The 24,000-nt window shown below is 43.1% G+C and overlaps 1 protein-coding gene across 4 annotated transcripts in view; it reads left to right on the top strand.

The window, feature by feature from the left end:
* skd (mediator complex subunit skuld) overlaps positions 1-24,000 on the top strand; it is a 65,302-nt gene that overhangs the window by 39,567 nt on the left and 1,735 nt on the right. Inside the window, exons 3-22 of one of the 4 annotated variants that reach the window (XM_086539607.1) lie at positions 7,334-7,424; positions 7,665-7,751; positions 7,886-8,031; positions 8,884-9,060; positions 9,318-9,747; positions 11,151-11,387; positions 12,907-13,112; positions 13,348-13,499; positions 13,627-13,832; positions 14,020-14,149; positions 14,413-14,703; positions 14,848-16,635; positions 18,245-18,409; positions 18,535-18,819; positions 18,995-19,207; positions 19,381-19,581; positions 19,780-20,030; positions 20,190-20,610; positions 20,738-21,303; positions 22,473-24,000. The exon at positions 22,473-24,000 is cut by the window's right edge and continues 1,735 nt beyond it. In XM_086539607.1, coding sequence (XP_086395733.1) covers positions 7,334-7,424; positions 7,665-7,751; positions 7,886-8,031; positions 8,884-9,060; positions 9,318-9,747; positions 11,151-11,387; positions 12,907-13,112; positions 13,348-13,499; positions 13,627-13,832; positions 14,020-14,149; positions 14,413-14,703; positions 14,848-16,635; positions 18,245-18,409; positions 18,535-18,819; positions 18,995-19,207; positions 19,381-19,581; positions 19,780-20,030; positions 20,190-20,610; positions 20,738-21,303; positions 22,473-22,605 — 6,176 coding nt within the window. In that variant the 3' untranslated portion in view covers positions 22,606-24,000. The remainder of the gene's footprint in view (positions 1-7,333; positions 7,425-7,664; positions 7,752-7,885; positions 8,032-8,883; positions 9,061-9,317; positions 9,748-11,150; positions 11,388-12,906; positions 13,113-13,347; positions 13,500-13,626; positions 13,833-14,019; positions 14,150-14,412; positions 14,704-14,847; positions 16,636-18,244; positions 18,410-18,534; positions 18,820-18,994; positions 19,208-19,380; positions 19,582-19,779; positions 20,031-20,189; positions 20,611-20,737; positions 21,304-22,472) is intronic. The other 3 variants (XM_086539611.1, XM_086539627.1, XM_086539616.1) reach the window with 3 other exon arrangements.

Raw genomic sequence — 24,000 nt, 5'->3', positions numbered from 1 at the left:
CACACTCGGCTAACCTGGAACCCCTTGGCCGCCCTAACCCCACACCCCTCATCGCTGGCTGTTGGCTGGCTGGCTGGTAGACTGGCGGACCCTGATGGCAGCGGCGGTGGCGGCTTGCTGGGTCGTACGGCTGGCAGTGGGTGTGGGGAGGGCCGGCCGCCACACGACCGCACAACAGTAAACATTGATATCCACCGCGCCACTTTATTTACTGCTACTCGCCTTGTGCATATGTTGACACCGACGCCGTTGTTGTTGCCCGCCCGCTCGCCTGCCCGCCCTCTCGCTTGCTTCCAACCCCACCCCCTAACAGACACATACACCCGCCCACCCTGTTCTGTCCCCTTATTCTTCCCCCCCCCCCCCGGTCCGTGCTTGCCCCCGATATTGCCCCGTGCCCGAACCTACGCTGCTCACTCGAAAACACATACCTGCATGTTCCCTCCCTCTCCCTTCCCCCCTTCCCTCCTCCCCCCACTTGTCCGTGGCCCCAGCCGTAGTTATTGATGGTGCTTTAGTTGCCGCTCGCTGATTGGGGAAGCGCAGGGGGAAGGAGGGGGGAGGGGGAGGGAGGGAGCGGTTAGGAAGGGAAGGAAGACCGGACTTGTATTTTCCGGTTATCGGTGATTTTCGAGCGTATCTTTGTGCAGCTGGTACAGTCGGCGGTAATGGAGACGGGTGGGGTATGGGGTAGGAAGGGGAGGGGAGGAAGCCGAGCGAGATGGTTGGAGTTGCAAACGTGGTTATGGATTAGGAAGTGTCGGGGAGCATTAAGTGGCGCGGCCTGTTAATCTGGCCTTCTCCCAGTGTCACACGTTCTGCCCCTTTTGTCATCATCGTCATCGCCGTTCCCTCATTGTCCCCTCGTGTGCCTCCCATTCCAGTGTTTTGTCCCGTCTGTTTATTCTTTTCCCTCTTGGGCTTGTGGGCCACCCAGTGTTGAGGAAGGTCATATTTGAGAGGGTATTTTAGGAGGTGGGAGAGAAATTACTTTTTCTTTCTTTTCTTTCTTTCTTTCTTCGGTTGTATAGCTTATAGTGGTAATTTCATTCCGCTCGAGGTTGTACTAGAAAGTCACATAAGTTAGGTTTCAGATTATTATCAGTTTTATTGGTTTTAATTACTATTGCTCTTCCTCCATCATGGAAGAGAAGTATCCGTGATTTTATCACTTGTACCTTGGCATTCCAATCCAAGCGAACGATGCCGCCATGCAGAGAGCCTTTGAACGAAAAGCTGCAATTTAAAAGCAGCGGGACATTGAGAGCGAAGCGGTCGGTTATGCTCAATATGCAATCTGTGCTGCAGTCAGATCATGTGTCATCGCATTTGGGAGGCTTCTTAACTTCACACCGTGTGGCGTTGCTCTTTAAACGAGAGCAGACGGCCCGATAAAAAGCGTAAACAACCAGGTAAACATGCTGGCAGACAGACGGGCTCGTGGATGGGCGGCCAGATGAGTGGGTCGATAGACATGAGGGTAAGTCAGCAAGGTAGCAAGCCAAAATGTAGAGGAACAATTGGCCGGGGAATCAGCGGGTAGACACAAGCAGCAGCGGGGCTCCTGGCAAATTATTCCCCGTGCTTTGTTTGCAGTGAAAGCAGATCACGGCGCGTGGGCCGGTGTTTGTTCGGCGGTGACACTTTGCGAGGAAGGATCTTGTGTTGTGACTTCATTGTGGTCACATCTTTATTTTGGGATCGTGTGTCTTCATCCGTTGTAAGTGCGTTGTCCGCGGGGCTTCGTGTCTGTCTAAGAATAAGCCGGCTTACTCGGCACCTCCTTCATAGGCTGCTTGCTTCTTTGGCAGGGGGAGGGAGGGGTCGCTCCTGGTGTAACAAGGCTTTGTTATAGACTGGAGGTGTGGGGGAGGCGTAGATGTTTGTTTGATACGGACTCTGCGGATGGCGGGGTGGCTGAAGGGTTAGTGAGGGGAATAGCTAGCAGACAAGGCAGGCAAGCACTTGTTTGCTGAGAGGACACACGTTATAGGGCATGGCGGCGGAAAGCGGCCCACCACTGTGTGCTAATCGATTGTCGTCCTCCACCTTCTCCTGCCCCCCCCCCTCTCTCTCTCTCTCTCTCTCTCGCCCTCTTCCTCTCCCTCACCCTCTCTCCCTTCTACTTCCTCTCCTTCTCCTCCTCTTTGGTCTGCTTCTTTTTCCTACTCCCCTCACCCTCTACCCTTTCCTTCCACCCCCGTTCACCACACTCCTTTTCCTTGTCTCCCCCCGCGTTGAAATTGTATTTGCGGGCGGGGTGGGGGGTGGGGGTGGGGGTGGATATACGATGACATAAGGAGTTAAAGGCAACAAACTCCTCTTTCCTTCCCTCTCTTCTTCTTTCCTCTCCTCTGTGTCTCCGTCTCCCTCCCTCTCTCCTTCCCGCTCGTAAAGCCAACAGCGGCTTTAAGGAGTCTTTAAAAAGGTCGGGTTACCGCGCGGCCTCGGGTTCTGGACTTGGCCAAGACGGCGATGTGATATGATGTGAAGATGATGTAGTTTGGGCGGGGATTGCTCCACTTGGTCGCTCGGCTGCTTGCTGGGGAGAGCCGGCGCCTCTTATCCCTGTGCTTGGAGCTTGCTGCTTGATGCTCTGACATTTTCTCTCTTTCTCTCGAATAGTTCCCCCTCTCGATATTTTTTATTCGTGTCTTTTTTTCCATTCTTTGTTGTTCGTCTTTTTTTGTTGTTGCTGTTCCCTTCCTCTTCCCATCCGTCACTTCCCCCCTGTCCGATGTTTTCCACCGTCTGTTGTGTTATTTTCTCAATTATGTTTACTCTTTTTCTCTCACTTTTCTTCTTTCTCCTCTCACCCTCGCCCTCTGCCCCTGTGTCTCTCTCTTCCCTTTCCCAACCCACTTTTCTTTGTCGTTTGTCTTCCGTCAGTCACTTGTCACATTTCATGGTTGGCGAGGAGGAGGAGGAGGAGGAGGAAGAGGAAGAGGGGGAACATCAATAAATAAATAGACAAAGGAGGAGAAAACACATTCATACAAATGTTAACGTGACTGATATTAGCATCAACTGATGACGTAGTTGAGAGAGTCCAGAAGGACGCAACCCCTGCCCTGCGTCCTTCCGTTTAGCGCGGGGATTGATAGAGATTAAAAGTCGGAGAGAGAGGGAAAAAATAATAGGTTCGTTTATTCGCCTCGCATGCACTTTTTGACTAGTACTTGTGTCATCGGCACCTTCCATATTTAACGTCATTAATCAGGGGATAACTTTGGGGGATGTTGGGATAATTTATTTTGATCTCGTGCTTTTCCAATTGCTTTTATTTATATAGTATTTTTTACCCCCTTTTCACCTACGAAATGTTGTTTAATAATATTGTGTGCTTAGGAAGGATTTAGGTGGGAAGGGGGGGGGTCTTTTAGTGAGGTGGCAATAGTGAGGATTGCTGGGGGTGATGAACCGGGCTAGAAAGCGAGTAGTGGTGAAGAAAGCTAGTGTGTGGTGATGGCGTTTGTAAGTGTGGTGATAACATGAGGTATTGATTCCCGGTGTAAGGGAGGAGAGAGGAATGAGGGAGAAGGGGGACCAGTAGGGTACGTCCCCGTCCTGGCTCCGTTGCAACTCTCTCCCACCTTCCTTCCTTCTCCGTCGCTCCTCCCTCCCTCCTCTGATATCCCTGCCCCCTCTTCTCCTCTCCCCCTTCTTTCTTTCTCCCCCCTCTCCCTCCTTTTTCTTTCTTTCAATCTCGTTCTCTCTTTCTTTTCCACTTCCTCTCCTCTCCTCTCCCTTTCCCCCTCTCTCCCTCTCTCTCTTTTCCTTCGTCCATGTGTCTCGTGTTCTCATTCCTCTCCCCTTGTCTCCTCCCCTCGTACATCGTCGCTATACTTTTAAATCTCCATTTTATCACCCCTCGTCTCTCCCTCTTGCTCTTCTAAGTAAGCACAGTGTTGCACTCTGCGCGGGATCTGGAAGAGGGGAGGTTGGACGAGGAGGGGCGAGGTAGGCAGGTCGAGAGCGAGAGTGAAGGTAAGGAAGGACAAGCAAGGACGGGCATATTGGCAGGGATGGGGAGAAGGGAATGATAGGAGAGGGAAAGCGAAAGGGAGGGGTGCCTACGCGAGTGTTTTTCCCCTTCTTTCTTGCGTTTTTGTTTATTTGTCCCCCTGAGATTATCATTACTCCCCCTCCCCTCTCCCCCTCCACACGGCACGACCAGAATCCACGTGTGAGCATCGGGAACGTTCATTCAGACCGCCGTGCTCAGCCTCACCTCACTTGCGTCTTGCCAGGCGCGGGCGGGCGTAACGGAATCTTGTTTTCGCTCTTTATTTCTTCCCTTTCCTTTTTTACGGTTGGGGCTGCGGGGAAAAGTTGGTGGGAGTGCATGGCCGGGGGGTGCGGCGCTGGTTTTGACCATTTCGGGATGCATGATCAGGTGTTGCAACCAGATGGCAATCGAGACGGTGGCACTGTCAGCTGGTGGCGTGGTTTTGTGGCCAGGTGCAAGCAGGTCTTTACGGTCGTTTGTGTATCAGTCATCTGCGTGGACGTGATACATTCGGTCAGGTCTCGCGTACACGCCCGCGTTTGCATGTGTTGATATTTATTCTTGTAAAGGCTTTTGTGATATTGAGTGAAGTTGGCAATGGTAGCGTGTACAGACACGCTTTCTCTCCGACGTCATGATGAGGTCGCTGGGGACGTGATACCGTCGTCCCCCTTCTTGCCTCTGGCCCATCAGGAAAGCTGAGGTGTGAAGGTTCGCGCATCGACACCCGCTTTGTTCCGCTTCCTCAACGTCCTTCTCTAACTTTATCTCCGGCTGCTGTTGCTCCTCCTTCCATCTGGAGCATAATCCCCTCTTTTTCGTCCCCGGCTTGTTTCGGGTCTTCACGGTTCTGAACACGGCGCTACGGCGGCCCGCCTCCGATGTGAGGAGGAAGGAAGGAAAAAATAAAAGGGAAACGGTCATTCAGCATCGGATCCCCCTCCACCACTGCTGACCTTCCTCGCGCTGAGTGACGTCACCCCAGTCCCGTCAAGAGGAAGAGACAAGAAGGGGCGTTGCGTCCCTTGGCGAAGCACATTACTTCTCTTGGCCTTCCATGCTTTGAAACTGCCTACTGAAAGCAGTAGCTGAAGCAACGTCGGCGATTAGACTTAATAGTCATGTCATTAATGTTAAATCAGAGAAAGCAGCGAGCGAGCGGTCTTTCGAGTTTCGCGCTCTGTAATTTTCTGATATTTTGTGTGGCACCCTGACTGCGAGTGCCGTGTGGGCCGCGGCATGGCAGCCCTTATGTGAGTTACGAGGGGTACGGCTCACCTCGCCTAGCGGGAGCGTGGTGGCGGAGCTGGGGCGGCTGCTAGTGGTCGATGGTGGAGCCTGCCAGGAGGAAAACGTGTTGGCGGACCTCTATTTGTCGAGCGGGAGAGGACACATGTAGCAGCAGCAGCCTGGCCCTGCCTGGTGGCCCGGCCCGGCCCGCCCCGTCCCGGCGTGGTGACCCACTAACTTCCAGCAGGATTATGGATTTGTCAGAGGACTGGATGGGGTGGCGGGAAAGCTGTGCCGGCATTGTTGGCCGGTTGGGGAAGTGGGGACGAGGAGGAGGAGTAGGAGCTGGAGATGATGGGCTAGGGGGAAGGGAGGGGTTTGTTAGGGCAGTCAGTACGTTGTTGGGGAGAGGTAGCGGGAGGGAGGGACGAGGTGGTCGTGGTGGGGCAAGAGGTGTGGGGAGGGAGAGTGGGGCGGTGGGTGGGGGGGAGGAGGAGGAGGAGGAGGCTGTGGGAGTCTGCAGCGAGAAACGTAAGATCAATAGACAATCACCCCAGTGGTGAGTACTTAATGGTCTTTGCCAAGTGTGTGAGGATTGGTGGCTGAGACTGGAGAACATGTTGGGGGAGTGAGATGGCCCGGGAGAGCGTAGTGGCAAAGATGACGGTGTATTAACGGGACGGTAATCTGCGGTGGGTGTTGTATCGGGGTCGACCGCCAACAGCAGCGCCAGACCCCGCTACAGGGGCCGTGTGGCAGCAGCGTGTGCATGTGTCCGTTGGAGAGAGCGAGTATGTGTATGAATGTTTGTGGAATTCGGATGGTATCTGCTGTAAACATGATATCCACAAGGTGTTTGGTGATGGCCAACACTACGTGTGTGACAAGAGTTCGGAGAGGATTGTGTCGTCTCATAGCTCTATAAGGTTAAAATTTTGTCGGCTTTGTCTTTGTTTAGGCCGGGAGGGCGGGAGGGCGGCCGAGCTGGCAGGCAGGCAGGATAGGCGTACGACCGAGTTTGAACGGCACTCGACCTTCACTTCCCACGGAAAAGTTCTCAAGGCTTCATTCATTCCCGACCCCTCATTGAAGAATATCGTAATGCTATAAATACTTCCCACGGGTTTCATATATTGATTTTGAGTGGAGAAGGTTTGGAGTTTGTGTGTCAGTAGAGCAGGTGCTGCTCATGTCGATGCCGCTGCTGCGTTTACTTTTGTCTTGTGATTTATGCACTTGTGTACGCATGCGCGTTAGGTCCTTGTATTGTTATTCTCTTAAATAAACCACAAATTTTGATGTTATTTTCTCCCAAACCGTTAAGCAACAAGATCTCGACTACGATTGTATACCAACCAAAAGCGATCTAATATCCTTTCGTTACCATATGCCGCGTGTGACTTGCCTTTGCTAGTATGCATAATCGAGGACAGTCCCCCTTATGATGCAGCTTCACCCCATTCTAAAGAGAAACTCGTGACAGCTCAGGAGTTCGTGCCAGCAGAGATCCAGACAGCTGGAGGGGTGAAACGATTGTCATTTGGCATTTCCCTTGGCAAGTCGTCAACCAGAGAAACGTTAAGGGTGTGGCTCTGAAGGATAATTTCACGGGATGCTAGTAGTATTCAATTGATATTTAGATATGATCAGATGTTACGAGCCTTTGAATAGATAGTAATTGTATCCTTTCCTCCTCCTCAAATTTAAGAAGAATTTGGAATCTTGCACTTTACCGAATCATTGACTTTGCAAGAAATCACGGCTTCATTTCCCGTTCAAGAGTAATTTTGATTGGCCGGTAATGTTATGACATTTCTGTGCAATCGCTTTATGCAGAATTAACTGTCTTGTCTTGCATTGTAATTGCTCTTGCATATCCATGATTTTATAATTTTGCGGATATTTACTCAAATGTTTTGTAGGTTGAATTAGTAGTCGCAGTAGTTTTTACTTTTATCATTATTTTCCCTGTCATTTTTTTTACTTGTTTGATTGACATCATAGTTACCATTTTTCCAAAGCATATTCTTATTTAATTGTAGTTGGTTTAAGAGTTATTTGTATTTGTCTAATGTAAATTTCCTGATATTTCAGAGGGCATTCGCGGATCTTGGGACTGGGAGAACGGCTTGTCCTATGAGTGCCGAACACTTCTTTTTAAGGCTCTACATAACCTTATTGAAAGGTAAGGGTTGTCACTTTTGTTTGTCATAGTGTACATAGGATAGTACTCCTGGAGGCAATTGAAGCATTTTCTTGGTATTCAAACATTTATGTTATATGTTCGTTTATGATTACTATTGCTTCTATATTTCTTCACGAGCTTAGGTTGTTACAAGCTAATACGTTAACTTTACGTGAGTATTTCAATTGATGTATTATTCCCTTGTGTATTTTGTTTATTTCACTTTCCTGATTCTTCCAGATGTCTGCGAACCCGGGATTTCGTCCGGCTGGGTCGTTGGTTTGTCCAACCCTACGAGGGCCCGGAGGGTGTTCCTGGCAACAGGAGGTGAGGGTCTCTATCTTTAGTCACAGGAAAATGTAAATGATCGTTCCTATTATTTAATGTCATGGTCTACTATTTTTTTCTTCCTTTTTTTTGGAAGTTCTGATTTTATTGCTGACATTTACCTTTTCTTTCAGTACTCATCTGTCATTCAGCCTGTCATTTTTCGTCCATGGCGAAAGCATTGTATGTGCCAGTGTGGACGTTCGGCAACACCCACGTGTCCGGCGCCTCACTCGGCGACACCTGCTTTTAGCACAGCAGTCAAATCATGGCATCCCAGGTGAGTTAGAGAAGAGAGCCCGAATTTTGCATTAATCTTTATTATTATAATTTTGTTATTCTGAGATATATTTTAAAGAAATTTGCATATTTTGGCATATGCAGAACCTCGCACGCACACACACACACACACACACACACACACACACACACACACACACACACACACACACACACACACACACACACACACACACACACACACACACACACACACACACACACACACATACACACACATATATTATCACACACATTTTCACACACCTACCCACCTATCTACCCACCTACCCACCTATCTACCCACCTACCCACCTATCTACCCACCTACCCACCTATCTACCCACCTACCCACCTATCTACCCACCTACCCACCTATCTACCCAACTACCCACCTATCTACCCATCTACCCACCTATCTACCCATCTACCTACCTACCCACCCACCTACCCACCTACCTACCCACCTACCTACCTACCTACCTACCTACCTACCTACCTACCTACCTACCTACCTACCTACCTAACTACCCACCTACCTACCTAACTACCCACCTACCTATTTAACTACCCACCTACCTACCTAACTACCCACCTACCTACCTAACTACCTACCTACCCACCCACCCACCTACCTACCCACCCACCTACCTACCTACCTACCCACCCACCTACCTACCCACCTACCCACCTACCTACCTACCTACCTACTTACCTATCTACCCACCTACCTACCTACCCACCTACCTACCTACCCACCTACCTACCTAAACACACACCTTAATATAGATAAGAATAAAGTGAATTTTTGATGTATGGAATATTATGGCATCAACACCCTTATTCTTTTCAGTCATACTGGGCCCATATGGGTTAAGTGGCACCTTGACTGGTGTGAGTTATCGGCTGTCTGAACCATCAACACAGAAGCTGCTGGATGAGTGGAGACAATTCTTTCCCATTGAAACAAAGGCATCCCAGGGAGACTCCCCAGAACCTACTATGCCTGCCGCTGTCGAGGTTATCGTGGGTGAGTTTACTTTGTGAATGTTTGTGGAGTGGAGCCCTGTAGAAAATACAATACTTACCCCTATTGATGATTATGACAAAATCAGGAGATTTGTTGATACATGTTCTTATGAACTTAATCATTTTGCCATTTGATTTAAACAAAGTGTAGTAGCTTTTGAAAAACCTTTCCTGTTTTGTTTTGTTTTAGTCTGTAAGAATTTAGGTATGAATATGTGTAGCAGAGTAGATTTTCATGCCAAGCACTCGACTTTACAGGTGGCCACAAGATGCGTTATCCAACTTGTTACACATTAGTGACAGATATGGATGACTACTTGCTGGCAAGTCGTGGTGGGACAGTTGTGAATACCAACACTGTCTCTCCTGGAGCAATGAAAGGTGGGCTTACAAATGATAACACCCCAGAGGGTAGTGACGGGACGAGCCTTCCCTCACACAATTCCCCCTTCACTGCCTCGATCCACACCTTACTAGCCCCCGGGTACTTGAGCTCTGGGGGACGAGGCCTTGGTTGGTCACGGGAGATGTGTGAGCGCGTCTGGCAGGACATAGTCCAGTGTCCGGGCCAGCAGCCCCCAGCACAGAGTGACGGACTGACACCAGAGGGGACGTTGACCCCTGCGGAAATCGCTGGCCAGTGGGACTTCTCTGACCCTGCAACGAAGATCAGCTGCTCCTGCGCCAAGTATGTTTGTGTTTTATTGTTTATGTCCGTGGTTGTTCAGTTTGAGTCTGATGAAAGTAGGTGACACAGCAGGTTATCTTGAAATTTGCTTAATGTGTTTAATCTGTTTTACTTTTTTCATTCCTTTATTTCATGTTTAAGATTATTGCTTTACATAATATGTACTTCGATTTGATCTTCTATTGTATAAGAAAGTGCAGATATGTCTTGGATATATTAAAAAAATTATTTACTTTTGCATGACTTAGATGTAAAGTTATATGTATTTTCCAATATTTATGACACTTTCAAATTTACTTTAGATGGATGTTTCACTCTCTTCTTTGCATGATGCATGAAAGTAAATGCAGGATGTTATTATGATGCCTGATTTTATGTTATTGTTTGTTTATAGACTTCACACATGCAACAGTACAGTGCAAATTCAGAAGTTGATCATGTGGGGAAAAGATAATTTGATACTTAAAAGTTGTATTTACTTTTCTTTTCTTTAATTAGATTATTCTTTGTAGAGTAGTAGTATGAATATGTTAGTGAATAAAAAGAAGGAAAGTAAAGAAAGAAAACATCTTACTGTAGTGAATGGAAAAGGCGTGAATTATGGATAATTTGAAGGGTGTGTGTGCGAGATGTAAAGTGAGGTAAATTATTTTGATATGCCACAAACACAAACAGCAAAATTCATTCAGTTTTATCCATCATTTTATTTATTTTATTATTATTTTTTTCCCCTATTTTATTTCCAGAGATGGTCTAACTAAAAATAGTTTGGTTAATTTCTCAGCATTCACTTTAGATGTGTATGCCATTCAGTAATCATCATTAAAGGTCAGATGATATTAATGCGTTGCCAAACCAATGCTCCACAATGTATACTTGTCTCAGATTATTGATTCATTAAAGTTGAACCACAGGAAGGAAACTATTGTCTCAAGTCAGTGCAGTTGCAGAACTACCCTCCTTTGTCTTTTTTGGTTTCATTTTAAATTACTAGACTGATTTTTTTGAGGAGGGGGAAAGGCTGTTCTATGTAATTCACAGTATTAATGTTGTATCAATAATAAGCACAACCACAATACAATGTGACTTATTCTTTGAAACAAAAGGAAATTCAAAGAAAAGAATAAAGTAATGTTAGTTAGATATTTGTTTAGCATCATCATTATTTCTATTTTAAAAAATTATTTTGGTGTAATTTTTTCTGTTTTTTCTTTATTTTTTCTTTCTGAACATTGAAAGTACTGTGGCCATTTTTTTATTGCAATTTTTAATGCAGTAGTGTACATTGCACAAGTGTTATGATCTCTGCTGTGTATGGTACAAGAGAGAGCTGCTGATGCTTGATCTTCCAACCATTGGTCACCAGTGCTTGTTTTGAGTGTTTGTGGAACTGGCCGTTGCAGGTGCAGAAGGGGTCGGGTCAGTAGTAAAGGGTGTAGCAGCAGTAAGGGCCGCGGGGAGAGAGGTGGTGGGGGAGGCGGGCGACAGAGGGGGGGCAGCAGCAGCAACTCCAACTCTGGCTGCGTCCCCTTCCACAAGCGGTCTCCCCCAGCCCCACTACCCTCACCCGACGAAGTGGTCCTGGACCAGTGTGGCGTGGCGGCCATCGAGGAGTCGGAACTAATGCAGGCCGCTGCCAGGTACCACTGCTAACTCTGTACAACCACCACCACCACTCACCACCACAGTCACCAAGCAAAATGAACACAGTACACTTTAAAAAAAAAAATGATGCAGAACTTCATAGTACTCTTCATTACTTTCAATTTTTCATGTTATTCATTTTGTTATTTACATTTTCTTTTCTTTTTTTCTTTTTTTACATTGCTAACACTTACCTTCAAAGTTACAGATTAATATATGATATATATATGATACTTTTAATCAAGCTTCTTTGTGCCCCCCACCCCCCTGGGAATATCTTAATTCACAATATTCCTTATTTGTTATGGGGGGGTAAAGTATTTCTTTCAAGCTCTAAGCTAATACCAGTTATTTAGTGTTCAATATATTTGGCCTTAACATCATTTAAAGTTATAGGAACATGCATTCACTTGTTTGAGTTTTTTATATATGGATGGTGAACACTCTCAAGTACTCCTCTATACCACTGGCATAAGCACAGTTCACTTGCACACAACAGTTTTTCCACCTGATATTGCAAATGAAAGACAAGTACTTGCTGCTTTCTAGACAAACTCACTTCACCAAAATTGGCTAAGTTGCAGCCCCCTATAGGTCTCTTAACAGCAGATTTTGAATGTTTACTCACAAGCTACCATCAGGTGCCAGGGAGCCTACTGCCTTGTAATCCTCTTAGATAAACTATACTCTGGCTGTAGTATTTGCTTTATTGATTCTGATTTTATTTCATACATATGTTGTTCCAAGCATATTTTAGACTTTACAAAATGGTTCACCCTAGATGCATAAAATCGTTAAAAAGACTGACTGCCTCATCTGTGGAAGGCTTGTTTATCTGCATCTGTTGCTTCCTTTGTGATGCTCCAGGATTTAAGAGGTTTATCAAGTGACAAATGGCAGAGAGGCTAACTTGTGCTACTCAGCTGCTTTATGACAAGTGCTGAGAGAACATAGTGATGGTGGTAAATTATTTATCTTATATATTTAGTGGCATATAAAAGAAATGTACTGAGATTATTATTATTATTATTATTATTATTATTATTATTATTAAAAAAAAAAAAAAAAAAAAATCCTTGACAGAACCCAAGAAAAGTTGCTCATTTGTGTGTGTTAGAGATTCATGGGTGTTGAGACCCTTGAAGAGTTCATTACTATTGCATGAGATCTTTACTTTTAGATGTCATAGATTTTAGAACTTTTTTTAAGTATTTATTTTTGTGTGCCTTGCATTTACAAATTGATTTAAAAGTTTGAGCTGTAGCCTTCTAGTCAATATTCTTTCAGTTTCTGTTTTGTATGTAGCTTGTCTTTGATTTAGTTAAAATTTACATTCCTTTACTTTACCAGTAATATAGCTGATTTGAGACCAGTGATGGCACCTGTAGCTGTAGTAATTTGCCGTGTAATATATTCTGTCAGATGCATTGCAATACACCACAAAATTGGGATGGGGTGCTGCTGTATCTTCGGTACATCTTAAGATGCTTTACACTTGGTACATCTCTCTTACAGACTGGGTGGAGCTGCAACACCTAGTGGTGGCAATGGAACTGGGAGTTTTGGAGGGTACAAGAGTGGTGGTGTGACAACCCCAGGTAGTGTACCTAGTCTTCGGCTGACTGGAGTTGCAGATGGCCCTCCCCCATCTGTAGAATCTCCAGCTTCTGCCATTCCATCTCCACTCCCTACACCTCAGCCAGCCTCTGTGCCTCATCATGGTAAGTTTTCCACAGTCATACATGTTAGTTACTATGATAATATTAGGCACATCAATAGTCAATGAACAAATTAATTAAGGTGTAGCACAAAACATATTCCTCTCTGAGTCAACTTATGCTCTCCCTAGTTTCAATTTTATTTTTTGTGCTATGGTTATTGTTTACTTCTAATATCCTCAACTTCTGGAACAGAACCACTTGTCCCTATACATTTCCATTTTGATTTTCTCCACAGATCCCACCATGCCAACTTTGAGTCCCCATCCACCCCCATCCAATACTTCAGTGGGTGATCCAACTACCCCAGCTGCACTTGACTCTTTGGATGTGAAACCAAATATTGCTGATTTGATGGGTCCCAAGTCCATATCATCTCTCAATAATCAGGTAAACACATGGAATCCTTTGGCATATGGAGTGAATGACACACAAGTCTTATGTTTTAGCTCAACTTTCAATGGACTTTTTAGGCATTTTAGAGACCGTATTAATGAAGAAAAAAATTTCCCTGCAGGGCATGTCACCTTATCCTGGAAGTGAGAGAGGCAATGGTGTGGAGTCAAATGAGACGAGCAGCAGCCTGGGTGGTGGTGGAAGCATTAGCAGCAGTCTGCCAAGGGGACTAAAGCGGCCATCCCTGCCAGGCACTGACTACCATTCTATACTAGAATTGGAAAAACCTAGTACCGTCCTCTATGACTACTCCAAATTAAATGCATGGTTAGTAGTCATGATCAAGGTTTCTGGTTTTACATATACTTACTGTCTCTTTAGAAGTTTTGATGACTAACAGTTGTCAGATATGATACTTACCTATTTGACTGAAGTTCCACACAATCTTTGAGGTTGATGAACTCTATTTATTTTCATATTCATCCTCATTACACTCCCACTTTTAATGTTCCAGGTTGCATCATCCAGTGAAGAAATTTAAACCAGCAGAACCCAAGGCAGAGGAACCTCTTTGGCCACCATATAGACCTGCACATATCCAAGAACACATGGAAGTCATTCATCGTGCAGAAACAAGCCAAGAGGTAATAGAACTTAATTAGTTATAACATACAGAATGTGGTCTTTGAAGTTGGTTTGTACTCATATCTAAAAGCATTGTTATTCATGTCATTTAGCTTCAAGATAAAGAAATTCTATATGTATACTTCCCCCAAGGTTGTTATGTCTTTCTTTCTTTTAGATGCTTTTTTTCTTCCAAGGATCTCTTTTTGGGAAATGTATCTTTCTGAGATGCAAGGGTTTTGCATCCAATTAAGATGAAGAATTAACCATATTGTTTGTGCAGATTCCAGAAGTGAATGGGTTACCTGCAAAACGTTCTGGCGGCATAAAGAGACAAGCTGACCCATATGATTTCGACGATGACATAGGCTCGGGCACCACTCCAGAGACGTTCAAACGGAAAGATGGCTTTGACAAAGAGGAGACCAAGACCCCTGGGAGTGTTCGTTCCTCTCATGATCCTCAGTCCCCGCTACAACCAAAGAGAACTGGAAATCTTTATACAAGCGAAGGGCTTCAGGCCTCGCTTTCAGATTTGGATGTCATGTTTGATTCAGATTCTCCAGTGGATGATGTGAGTATAGTTTGTATGTTTGTTTTTTATATCAAGTATTTTTTTTTTTTTTGGCATTAATATTGAATTTAGCAATAACAAGGGTCTTGCTTTGGATTGGTAGAGGAGTGTGTTATTAATTTGAGAATAACTTCTATTTCCCAGGTCACATTCCCTGACCATACTCCACCTGGTTCTAACAAACCGTTGGGAGGACCCGAGGATACTGCTGCAGTTTTGAACAACAAGAACAATACTAGTGGTAACAAGACCAATGTTAATACCAGCTTAGTGGAGTTGACAAAAATGTTTCCAACCCCACCTTCCCATGAGCATAACCCAGACCATGACACCACCATGGAGGATGCTGTGCCTCATGTTATCAGCATCAAGCAGGAGCGAGTGGATGATCTTAGACCAATTCATTCACAGGAGCAGGCAAATCTGCCTGTCAGAGACGAACCGAAAGAAATTTTGGCTGTTTATCGGCCTCCCACTCTTTCGATGTTTGTTGGCTCCCGCAAGTATGCTCCACTAACCAACCTTCCAAGTCAGGAGTATAAAACAATTGTGACACTTCCTCCTGATTGGGCTTACAAACCTTCATGGCAGTTCCCAGTTGCTGAGAAACCCCACGGACCAGCTCCTACTCTAGGCCACATGGGTCCGCTCCATGGAGGCCCTCCATCAACTGGACAAGCACAGAAGGTGGGCTTGTCTCCTATCTCACCCATGACTTCAAGTTTGGGTGGGCCAGTGTCAGACAGTGGTCCTGGGTCTCAGCGTGGGCCAGGCAGTGTGGGAGGCCCAGCTTCTGCAGGACCACCCATGAATTATGAGCTACCATCCCCAGCATCCAACCAGTCATCTTACCTCAACAAGACACTGCCATCAGTAGAGCCACCAAGCATGGGGCTTAGCCAAGTACCTGAAGCAAATTCCCTTATTGTTAACATCGCTCTGCAGGACTCGAGCGTCAACTTGTTCAGAGATCACAACTTTGATTCGTGCACAATGTGTGTCTGCAATAACAACCAGAAAATTGTTGGAAATATCCGTGGAAAGGATGGAGCTCTTTATTTACCACCCACCCATCTTAGTTTAGAAGAAGAAAGTGCAAGTTGCAGTTGTGGTTTCTCTGCAGTAGTTAATAGAAGGTTGGCCTTCCAGGCTGGATTATTTTATGAAGATGAAGTGGATCTTACTGGCCTCCATGAGGCTTTGGTCAATGAGCGTAAAAAGCAGTCTTTACTCATGCTGATGGACAATAAGAATGCAGACAATCCTGAACGTGATACCAGTATTCTAGATCAGATACCTCAGTCTATGTACCAGCTGTTACAAAGCCAGTGCTTAGTAACTTTAAGTACTCCCTCTAGTGTCATTTATAGATCAACAACAGTGTACCAAAATAATAGACGAGACATTATGCTGAACTTAGTGGATTATAAAGATGGTAATGAGATTGCATGCTTGGCTGTAGAACAGTCACGAGGTGTGAATGTGGGCGAAGGTGAAGTGAACTCCTCTACAGCAAGACATCAGTGCATGCACAAGTGGTGCTACTACCAGTTCGATGGTCCCACATGCTCTAGGGACATAGTGCGTTGTATGAAGGCCCTCCAGCCTCATCTACAAGAGGCCATACAAAAGAAGGGAAGATGGGTGAACTTATTCAGTGTTGAGGGGCCCCTCACGTGGCGGCAGTTCCACCGCAAGGCTGTTAGAGGCAATGAGGATATTGCTGAACCATTGCCTATTCCTATGTTATTGACAGGCCATGACCGAGACTGGTTGTCCATAGCACCACAATCCCTCAGACACTGGGAAAAATTACTTCTTGAACCATACTCGCAGCAAAGGAATGTGGCTTATGTTGTGGTTGCTCCTGATAATGAATTTATACTCAATCACGTGCGCACATTCTTCAAAGAATTGTCATCCATATATGAGGTAAGTTTTATGTTTTGTTTTCTTATGATGATTGATCTGTACAAACTTAATATCCATTGATATTTGAAAGTGCCGGACAATAAGGTATTTCAACCTGAAACAAACAAAGATTTAAAGAAGACACAAGAGGCAGATAGAAGAAGATACTGAGGGACTCCCCTTTCCCCATCCCTTTTCTATTTTAGTTATGATATTAGTAAATATAATATGAAAAAGAGTATGCTATGGGAGTGTATATGGGGAGTGCCAGAGGAAATGGATAAAAAGTAATGTGTCATCCTAGCAGATACTCTTTGTATTAGCTTGCAAGATTACATTGAAAACTACCCCAAGGATGCAATTTTTCTTCAAGTGTACTTGATATAGATATGTTCTATCCTTCCTCAGAGTATTGACGAAAGTGACTTCTGCTTGTAATATAGTGAAAGGGGTGATAAAAGGTGCTTTTGATTTCTTATTGTAATTTAATTCATTTATTATTTTTGATTATTTAGTCCAGCAAAACCTTTTAGAATAGATACATAAGGGAGAGGAAGCCAAGCATGATACTGGGCTCAGATGTTTGTAGTTAGGTTGTAGGTAAACTGCAAGAAGTGAGTTAAGATTGAAGATATTTTTACTGACCAAAGGTGAATGAGAAATGCAAATTAATTGTGTTACCAGAGGCTGAAAATTGTGCATTAATAGTGTATGGATCAGTATTTACAAGAGTATATTGATAAGATTCTGTGCACTTGATTTATAAACAGAAGCTTTACAGACTTCCATTTATGTTATTGGCTTATCAAGAATCATCTGCGAATTCAATATTGTTTAATACATATGTGGCTGTGTCTGATTTACTTCTCTACTTGTGATTACTTGTCTGTTTTACTTGGTATGTAATGAAGGGCACTAAAAGTTTGTAACATTTTTGTTGAGATAAAAGGTCTGTCTTTGAAAACAAAAAGCAAAAAGAGTAGCAGTAATACATATTTATTGGTATTCACAGTATTCTCAGTTTTCAATAAGGCTTTTTTTAATTTTCATTTTATCTTAATGAATAGTCCATAATGAAAGGAACAACTAGAAAGATATGTATAAACAAAGGTCTTATCTTTCATTAGAGTTTGGTATTTTTCATTTTGAACTTGTAACTTTAACCCATCATTAGATAATGTGGAATGAGTTCAAATGTTTTTATGAAATATTATATTAAAATGTTTAGGCAAGTTGACACTTCTGATGTAATTTTTAATGTACTCACAATGTTTTTGTATAGCTACAAATTATTTACTTGATTTTTTTGTTGACATTGTTCATATTTGAAAAAAGTACTCGATATGCATTTATACTGTATTTCAGGGCAAGTTGCATTTCCTTCCATATCATTACTGGCAATAGCCTGCCTTTAGTTCTTTGTCATACTAACTTTGTTGACTTTTTTTTTAAGAAGACTGGCATAGTAACTTACCTAAGTGAAGCCATGGTAACAAAAGGATTCATGAAATAGTTAGTTCTTTTTCTGAGTATATTCAAATTAGAATATCATTCCTTGGGATGAGTAAAAGTGTATTTTTAAATTTGTATGTATAACTTTATACTTAACAAAGGACTTTTAATTTTATAGTTGTGCAAGCTTGGCCGTCATGCCCCTATACAACGAGTCCTGAGGAATGGCATAATGAGGATAAGCAAAACTGCAGCATCCAAAGTAGCAAATGAACCTTTAGAAGAATGGTTCTCTCTCCTGGGCGACTCCCATGTGTCCACCAACCTCAAGGTTTATGCACAGGTGAGTTGAGTGTGTGGATAATTATTGCAGTTAAATTGTTTTTAAAAACTTAATTCTTCAGACAAATTTACTTTTAAATTATTTGTCTTTCATCTGGATGTAATGACTTTTTACTTTCCTCCAAGGTTTGTCGGCACTGGTTGGCCCCACACCTAGCAACTTTCAACATGGACAAGTCTCTCTTTGAGGCACCAGGGCCTAACAGACCTGCAGAGAGGCAAGCTCCATCACCTATGCCTCCTCCACCATCAGAAAACATTGGGAGCACCAACCCCTCAACCACACCCACATCAAACTCTGAGCCAGAGTCCTTCTCCTCCTCTTCATCATCTTCATCTTCGTCTTCGTCTTCATCATCTTCCTCCTCCACATCCACCTCATCATCTTCTGCAACTTCTACCTCTGGCACAGTAAGTTACCTCTTGAGTTCAGAGAGTACCATGAATATTTTCATTAAAAGCAAGTAGTATATTACATGTGTTGCTCAATATAAGGTCATTGCAGTATGATGAATAAACTAGGACTAGATTGTTAACATCGTGATTTTAGTAGGTGTCTGAAATTTACACGAGCTTTTTATCACAGCAGCCAGGTAACATCCCTCTGGGTGCAAGTCTAAATGAGGTAGAGGAAGACGACTCCCCTCCTCCAGCCATTCTTGTCTACTTGGTGGATCCCTTCAATGTAGGGCAAGACCACCCTGATATGCACCGCTTGGTCACCTTAGGGTTGCTTCGCTGCTATGAACACATGCTAGAGGGATTGTCCGAGAGCATGCAGAATAATGTGTACCTCCAGGTGAGTTTCTTGTGACTTCATTCTATTATTTGCCATTAAGTATTTGTGAAACTAGTATGATAAGTGCAATCCAAAATTGGAATTAGTCTGTGTAATTTAAGGATGTAATAACACCAATTTTCTGATTAATGTTTATTCATTAAGAATAATTCTTAATCTTTTTCCTCTGTCAGATTGTCTCATTGGAAAGTATACTGGAGTTGGCTAGTGACTCACATGACAGGTCCCACCACATAGACCAGCTCAAGAGTCTGGCTTTCTCTGTGTTCATGCAGTGCAGAAGAACCTTGACTCATAATGCTACAGTCAAGTCCCTAACAGGTTTTGGACCTGCTGCTGCTTATGATGATTTCCTCAAGCCTAAGGAAGCCAGTGTAAGTTACTTATACATCAACTCATTTTAGGAAGTAAGAGGAGGGTGTACAAAAGAATGATATTTTTGATAAGGGAACCTTATGGTATTATTTGCAAATTTCTTTGCCCAAATATGTGTGTGTGTGTTCATTTCTTTCACCATTCTCTTGTGTATGACGTGATATACATTCATGCATGTGTTTCTTTCTCTTCTACAGCTCGCGGCAGAAGAAAAGAGGCAGGCTCCTTACCATATCTTCTCCCCTGCATACATTGTTGCCCCCATCAAAGAGAGTCGTGGTACATATAAGGAGGCACAGGAGGCTCTAGGAGCTCCACGTGAAAAGTCAACCATCTTGAACTGCACCTACTGCCTGTCTGAAGATCAGAGATGGTTATTAGCAACAGCCACTGATGAATTAGGGGAAATTTTAGAGACTGTAACGATCAATATTGAAATTCCAAATAGGTAAGTATTTGAGGTGGTCAGATTTTCCAAAGTTCATAAATTTTTATTTTACCATCATTTAATGGAATAAACTTATTTCATGTGATTTCAATGAAAACTGTTGAATAGATATATGTTTGGATATATGATATGATATTAATCACTCCTCTCTCTTAACAGGACGAGAAGAAAGAAAGCTTCTGCTCGTCGTTATGGCTTGAAAAAGTTGATGGATTGGATACTTAGTGTGATGTCTATTGGTGTACATCCCTGGCGCCTAGTCGTAGGTAGGCTTGGTAGAATGGGCCACGGAGAACTTAAAGGCTGGTCTTCCCTCCTGTCAAAGAAATCTCTCATCCAGGCTAATAAGAATCTGAGAGAAATGTGCAAGCAGTGTGCATATCTGTTCCCTGGAGATGCTCCATGCATACTATCTGCATGTCTGGTAGCTATTGAGCCAGACTCGTCATTTAGAATGATGCCAGATATGTTTACACCAGATGAGAGATTTGGACAGAATAGCCAGAACTGTAGCCTTTCAACACCACAAGATCTCACTTGTACACATATACTGGTCTTCCCAACTTCTGCTACTGCACAGGTGAGTATTATGACAAATAGATATGTAATTGTGAAATTCACATTTTCTTGGATGCATTTAAAATTTTTATCTTTGATGTTGAAATACCAACCAGCATACTGATTTTCTCTCTCTTCTCTTTTTCCAGTCAGCACAGCAGAGATTCCAGGAGGAGACCACTTTCCACTTTGAGGGTAATGGGTTGTTATTAGATGATGAAGATCTAGAAAGTGATATAGGTGGTAGTATAAGTGACATTGGCATGAGCATGGGACTCAACATCCAAGATATCCTTGGACTTGACACCGGGCCTAACCAGGATGACCAGTTGGAGGACGGAGGTGGACAGAGAGACTCCTTATCCCAGCCAGGAAGTCCCACGGCTGGAGTTGGAGGTCGAACCAGCCCCTCACAGTTTTCTGGTCAAGCACGTAGCAATGGAATAGTCCTGGTTGATCCTGAAGAGGATTCTGGTGGTTCAGTGTTACAACAGCCCCTGGCCCTTGGTTACTACGTCTCCACTGCATCCACGGGTCGGCTGCCGAGATGGTTCTGGTCGTCCTGCCCTCACCTTGAAACATCCTGCCCAGTGTTCCTTAAGTCAGCCCTCCATCTTCACTCACCTGGAATTACACAGTCTGAAGATTTGATCATGAACACTACAAATAACAAGGTCCACCCATTGGATTCTTCAATCACCACTGATGTCCTTAGGTTAGTATGAATTTATTCTTCTGAATGTTTTCCTTGTAAGGATTTGTTTTAGAATTATTTAAAAAAAAAGAGCGTAATTATCACTATAGTCTGTTTATTCTGACAAGTCGACTGACTAGCGTAGGCTTTAGAGATATGTGCTAAATGTATCTGATGTCCTTAGTTAATTGTGTTAAATGATTAAACTAGTAATTCAGTGTTATATGAGAATGTTTAGATACAAAGAATCGTTAGACATTCATGAATAAATCCCTAACATGCTGATTTACATTAGTGTGCAGTGTAAGCACATGAAAGTCAAGCCTTTACCAAAGACTGATCGCGTAAACAAACAATGATATGTTTGTTTCTTTCATATAAAAATATATCTTGCTATTTTAAAAAAAAAAAAAAAAAAAAATTATATTCAATAGAATAACACTAAAAAAACAGTGCTAGTGAATGGGTTAATGCTGATAAACATAATTTCTGATAATTTAATGCATGTAAATTATATGGCTCATAATTAGATATAAAAAATTTTGATCAACGAAGTTGACATCCTGTTGTAGCAAATACTGTTATTTTTGCATTCTGTCACCTTCCTGACCCTGTGTTGTGGCTGTAACTCTTTCATGTTATTTCAAATATTACCCATGTAATTTACATGCACTTAATTATTAAGAGACCTTTTGTTTGCCAGATATGTTTTTATGTACATGAAATGAGAGAAATTATTATTATTTAAAGCCTGTAGTTCATTTGTGTGCAATCAAACTAAAGTCTTTGGTACAAGTTTGTATTACATGTCCCTGCATTGTATGATATTAGTGCAAATCTGTCTGTTTGTGATTTATATATGAATGTGTAAGGGTTTGTATATCCATTTCAAATAGTGTACTGAATTATTAGGTTGGATATTTATCATGACTAACAAACAATATCAGACACTTTGATTTCGAGCCAATTATGAGCCAGTAATGGGCATGTGCCACATCACAGATATCCAGTGGACAGATTATAGTTACTAGCACAAAAGAATCTGATGTTGCTTTAAGGAACCTAATAACGATGGTAATGACATTTAATGATATTAGTAAGGAATGTTAATGACAATAATATGAAAATTCTTTAAACAGTAGTGAAAAGATTAGGGTTTGAGCTAAATCCATTCTTTTTTGTCTCAACAGATTTGTCCTGGAAGGGTACAATGGCCTCTCATGGCTAGTCCTGGATCCTGCCAAACAAGACAGAAGATCTTGCCTGCCATTGCACATGCAAGTTCTGTCTCATCTGTACAATGTTATGGCAGCCCTAGTGTAATTACTGCAAACACCAAATAAAAAAATAAGAAAAGAGAAAAATATATAAACGTATACATGGAGAAGCTTGGTAAAATAGACCTGCCCTGGTGCAATTAATGGGCATTGTCTGAAACAACTTAATGATATTGTAACTAATTGCCCTTTGACAAAAATTCTGCTTGACTGTTAGATGTAGTAGTAGTTCTTATTTGTTTAAAGATTCTAAATGACCAAAAAATACTAGAATCTCTAAAGACAAATATCCTTTGTGCAGTATTTCTTGCCCAGGGCAATATGTCATTGAGTTCCAAGCTTTGTGAATTTCGTAGTGTAAAGAATGAAACATCATTGAAGAAAGGTTGAGGCTGTTTTATTCAGCCTGTGTACACTAACCAAAGCATATTTTACTCAAGCGATAAGGAAGTAGAAAGTAATAATCAGTGCCTGGGTGGACATAAGAGGTCAAAGCAGGACTTGTTACTGCCTGGCCTGCCAAAACAGAAAAGCTGTGAATATTACCAGATACCTAAATGACCAAAGTGTTTGGGAAACAGGGCTGTATGTCTAAGAGATGCATAATGATTCCTAATGCTCAAAGAAAGGTCTTACCTCACACAACTAGCATTATCTCAAAGATGACTGTAAATACTTAACTTATTATGGCCATAAGTCCACCACAATGCAATCAAAACAGTCCTGCCTTATGATAACATGGACAACCATAGAGAAATTAAAGGGTGGATAAACTTTGAGGAGCACAAGAAAGGCATCATGGTGTAAAGAAATGCTCATTTCACAATGAATGTAAAATGGAATCACAAGTGTGAGTTAACGGCCAGAATAAATACATATGGGCCACTGGTATCGTGGGCTGGGCGCCGTAAACCAGTGCATTGTTAGTGACTAGTATCCAAGCAGGATTGTCTGTGATAATGAGTAACAGATTGAATGTACTTCGTAATTGGATATTTATGCCTTTTATTATTAACACTTGTTTCAGCACAGGTTGGTGCTGTTAATTTCAATAATGTAAATAGGCAGTGGTGTTGTACAAGCTGGGTGGGTTTGGCCTCTTCCATGCCCTGACTTGCTGTTTCCCAGAGGCTCTCAGAGTAGTAGTGTACAGTAATGTTGATTGTACACCTGTGTACATGTTGCCTCATGCACCTGAAGCCAAATTGTATATAAATAGAGTGTCAGGTGACTCCTAGATTTGGGGGTAAAGGCTCGGCAACAGCATCTCAGTGGCTTTCGGGGCCCCCTCCCTCTCCCCTCCCCGCCCCTCCCCCCACTGCTCTCATGTACAGACTCTAGGTTATGTGTACAGTGAGACACAAGTTTTACACCTCGTGACTGTTTATACAAGTTAAGTATTTTCCCCCTGATGCAGCCACCTCCAATCTTCATGCAAATG

Source organism: Penaeus japonicus, unplaced genomic scaffold (assembly GCF_977035675.1).
Source record: "Penaeus japonicus unplaced genomic scaffold, GWHDUDI00000001_assembly GWHDUDI00000001, whole genome shotgun sequence".
Taxonomy (NCBI): Eukaryota; Metazoa; Arthropoda; class Malacostraca; order Decapoda; family Penaeidae; genus Penaeus; species Penaeus japonicus.
This window is presented reverse-complemented; position numbering and strand designations above follow the sequence as displayed.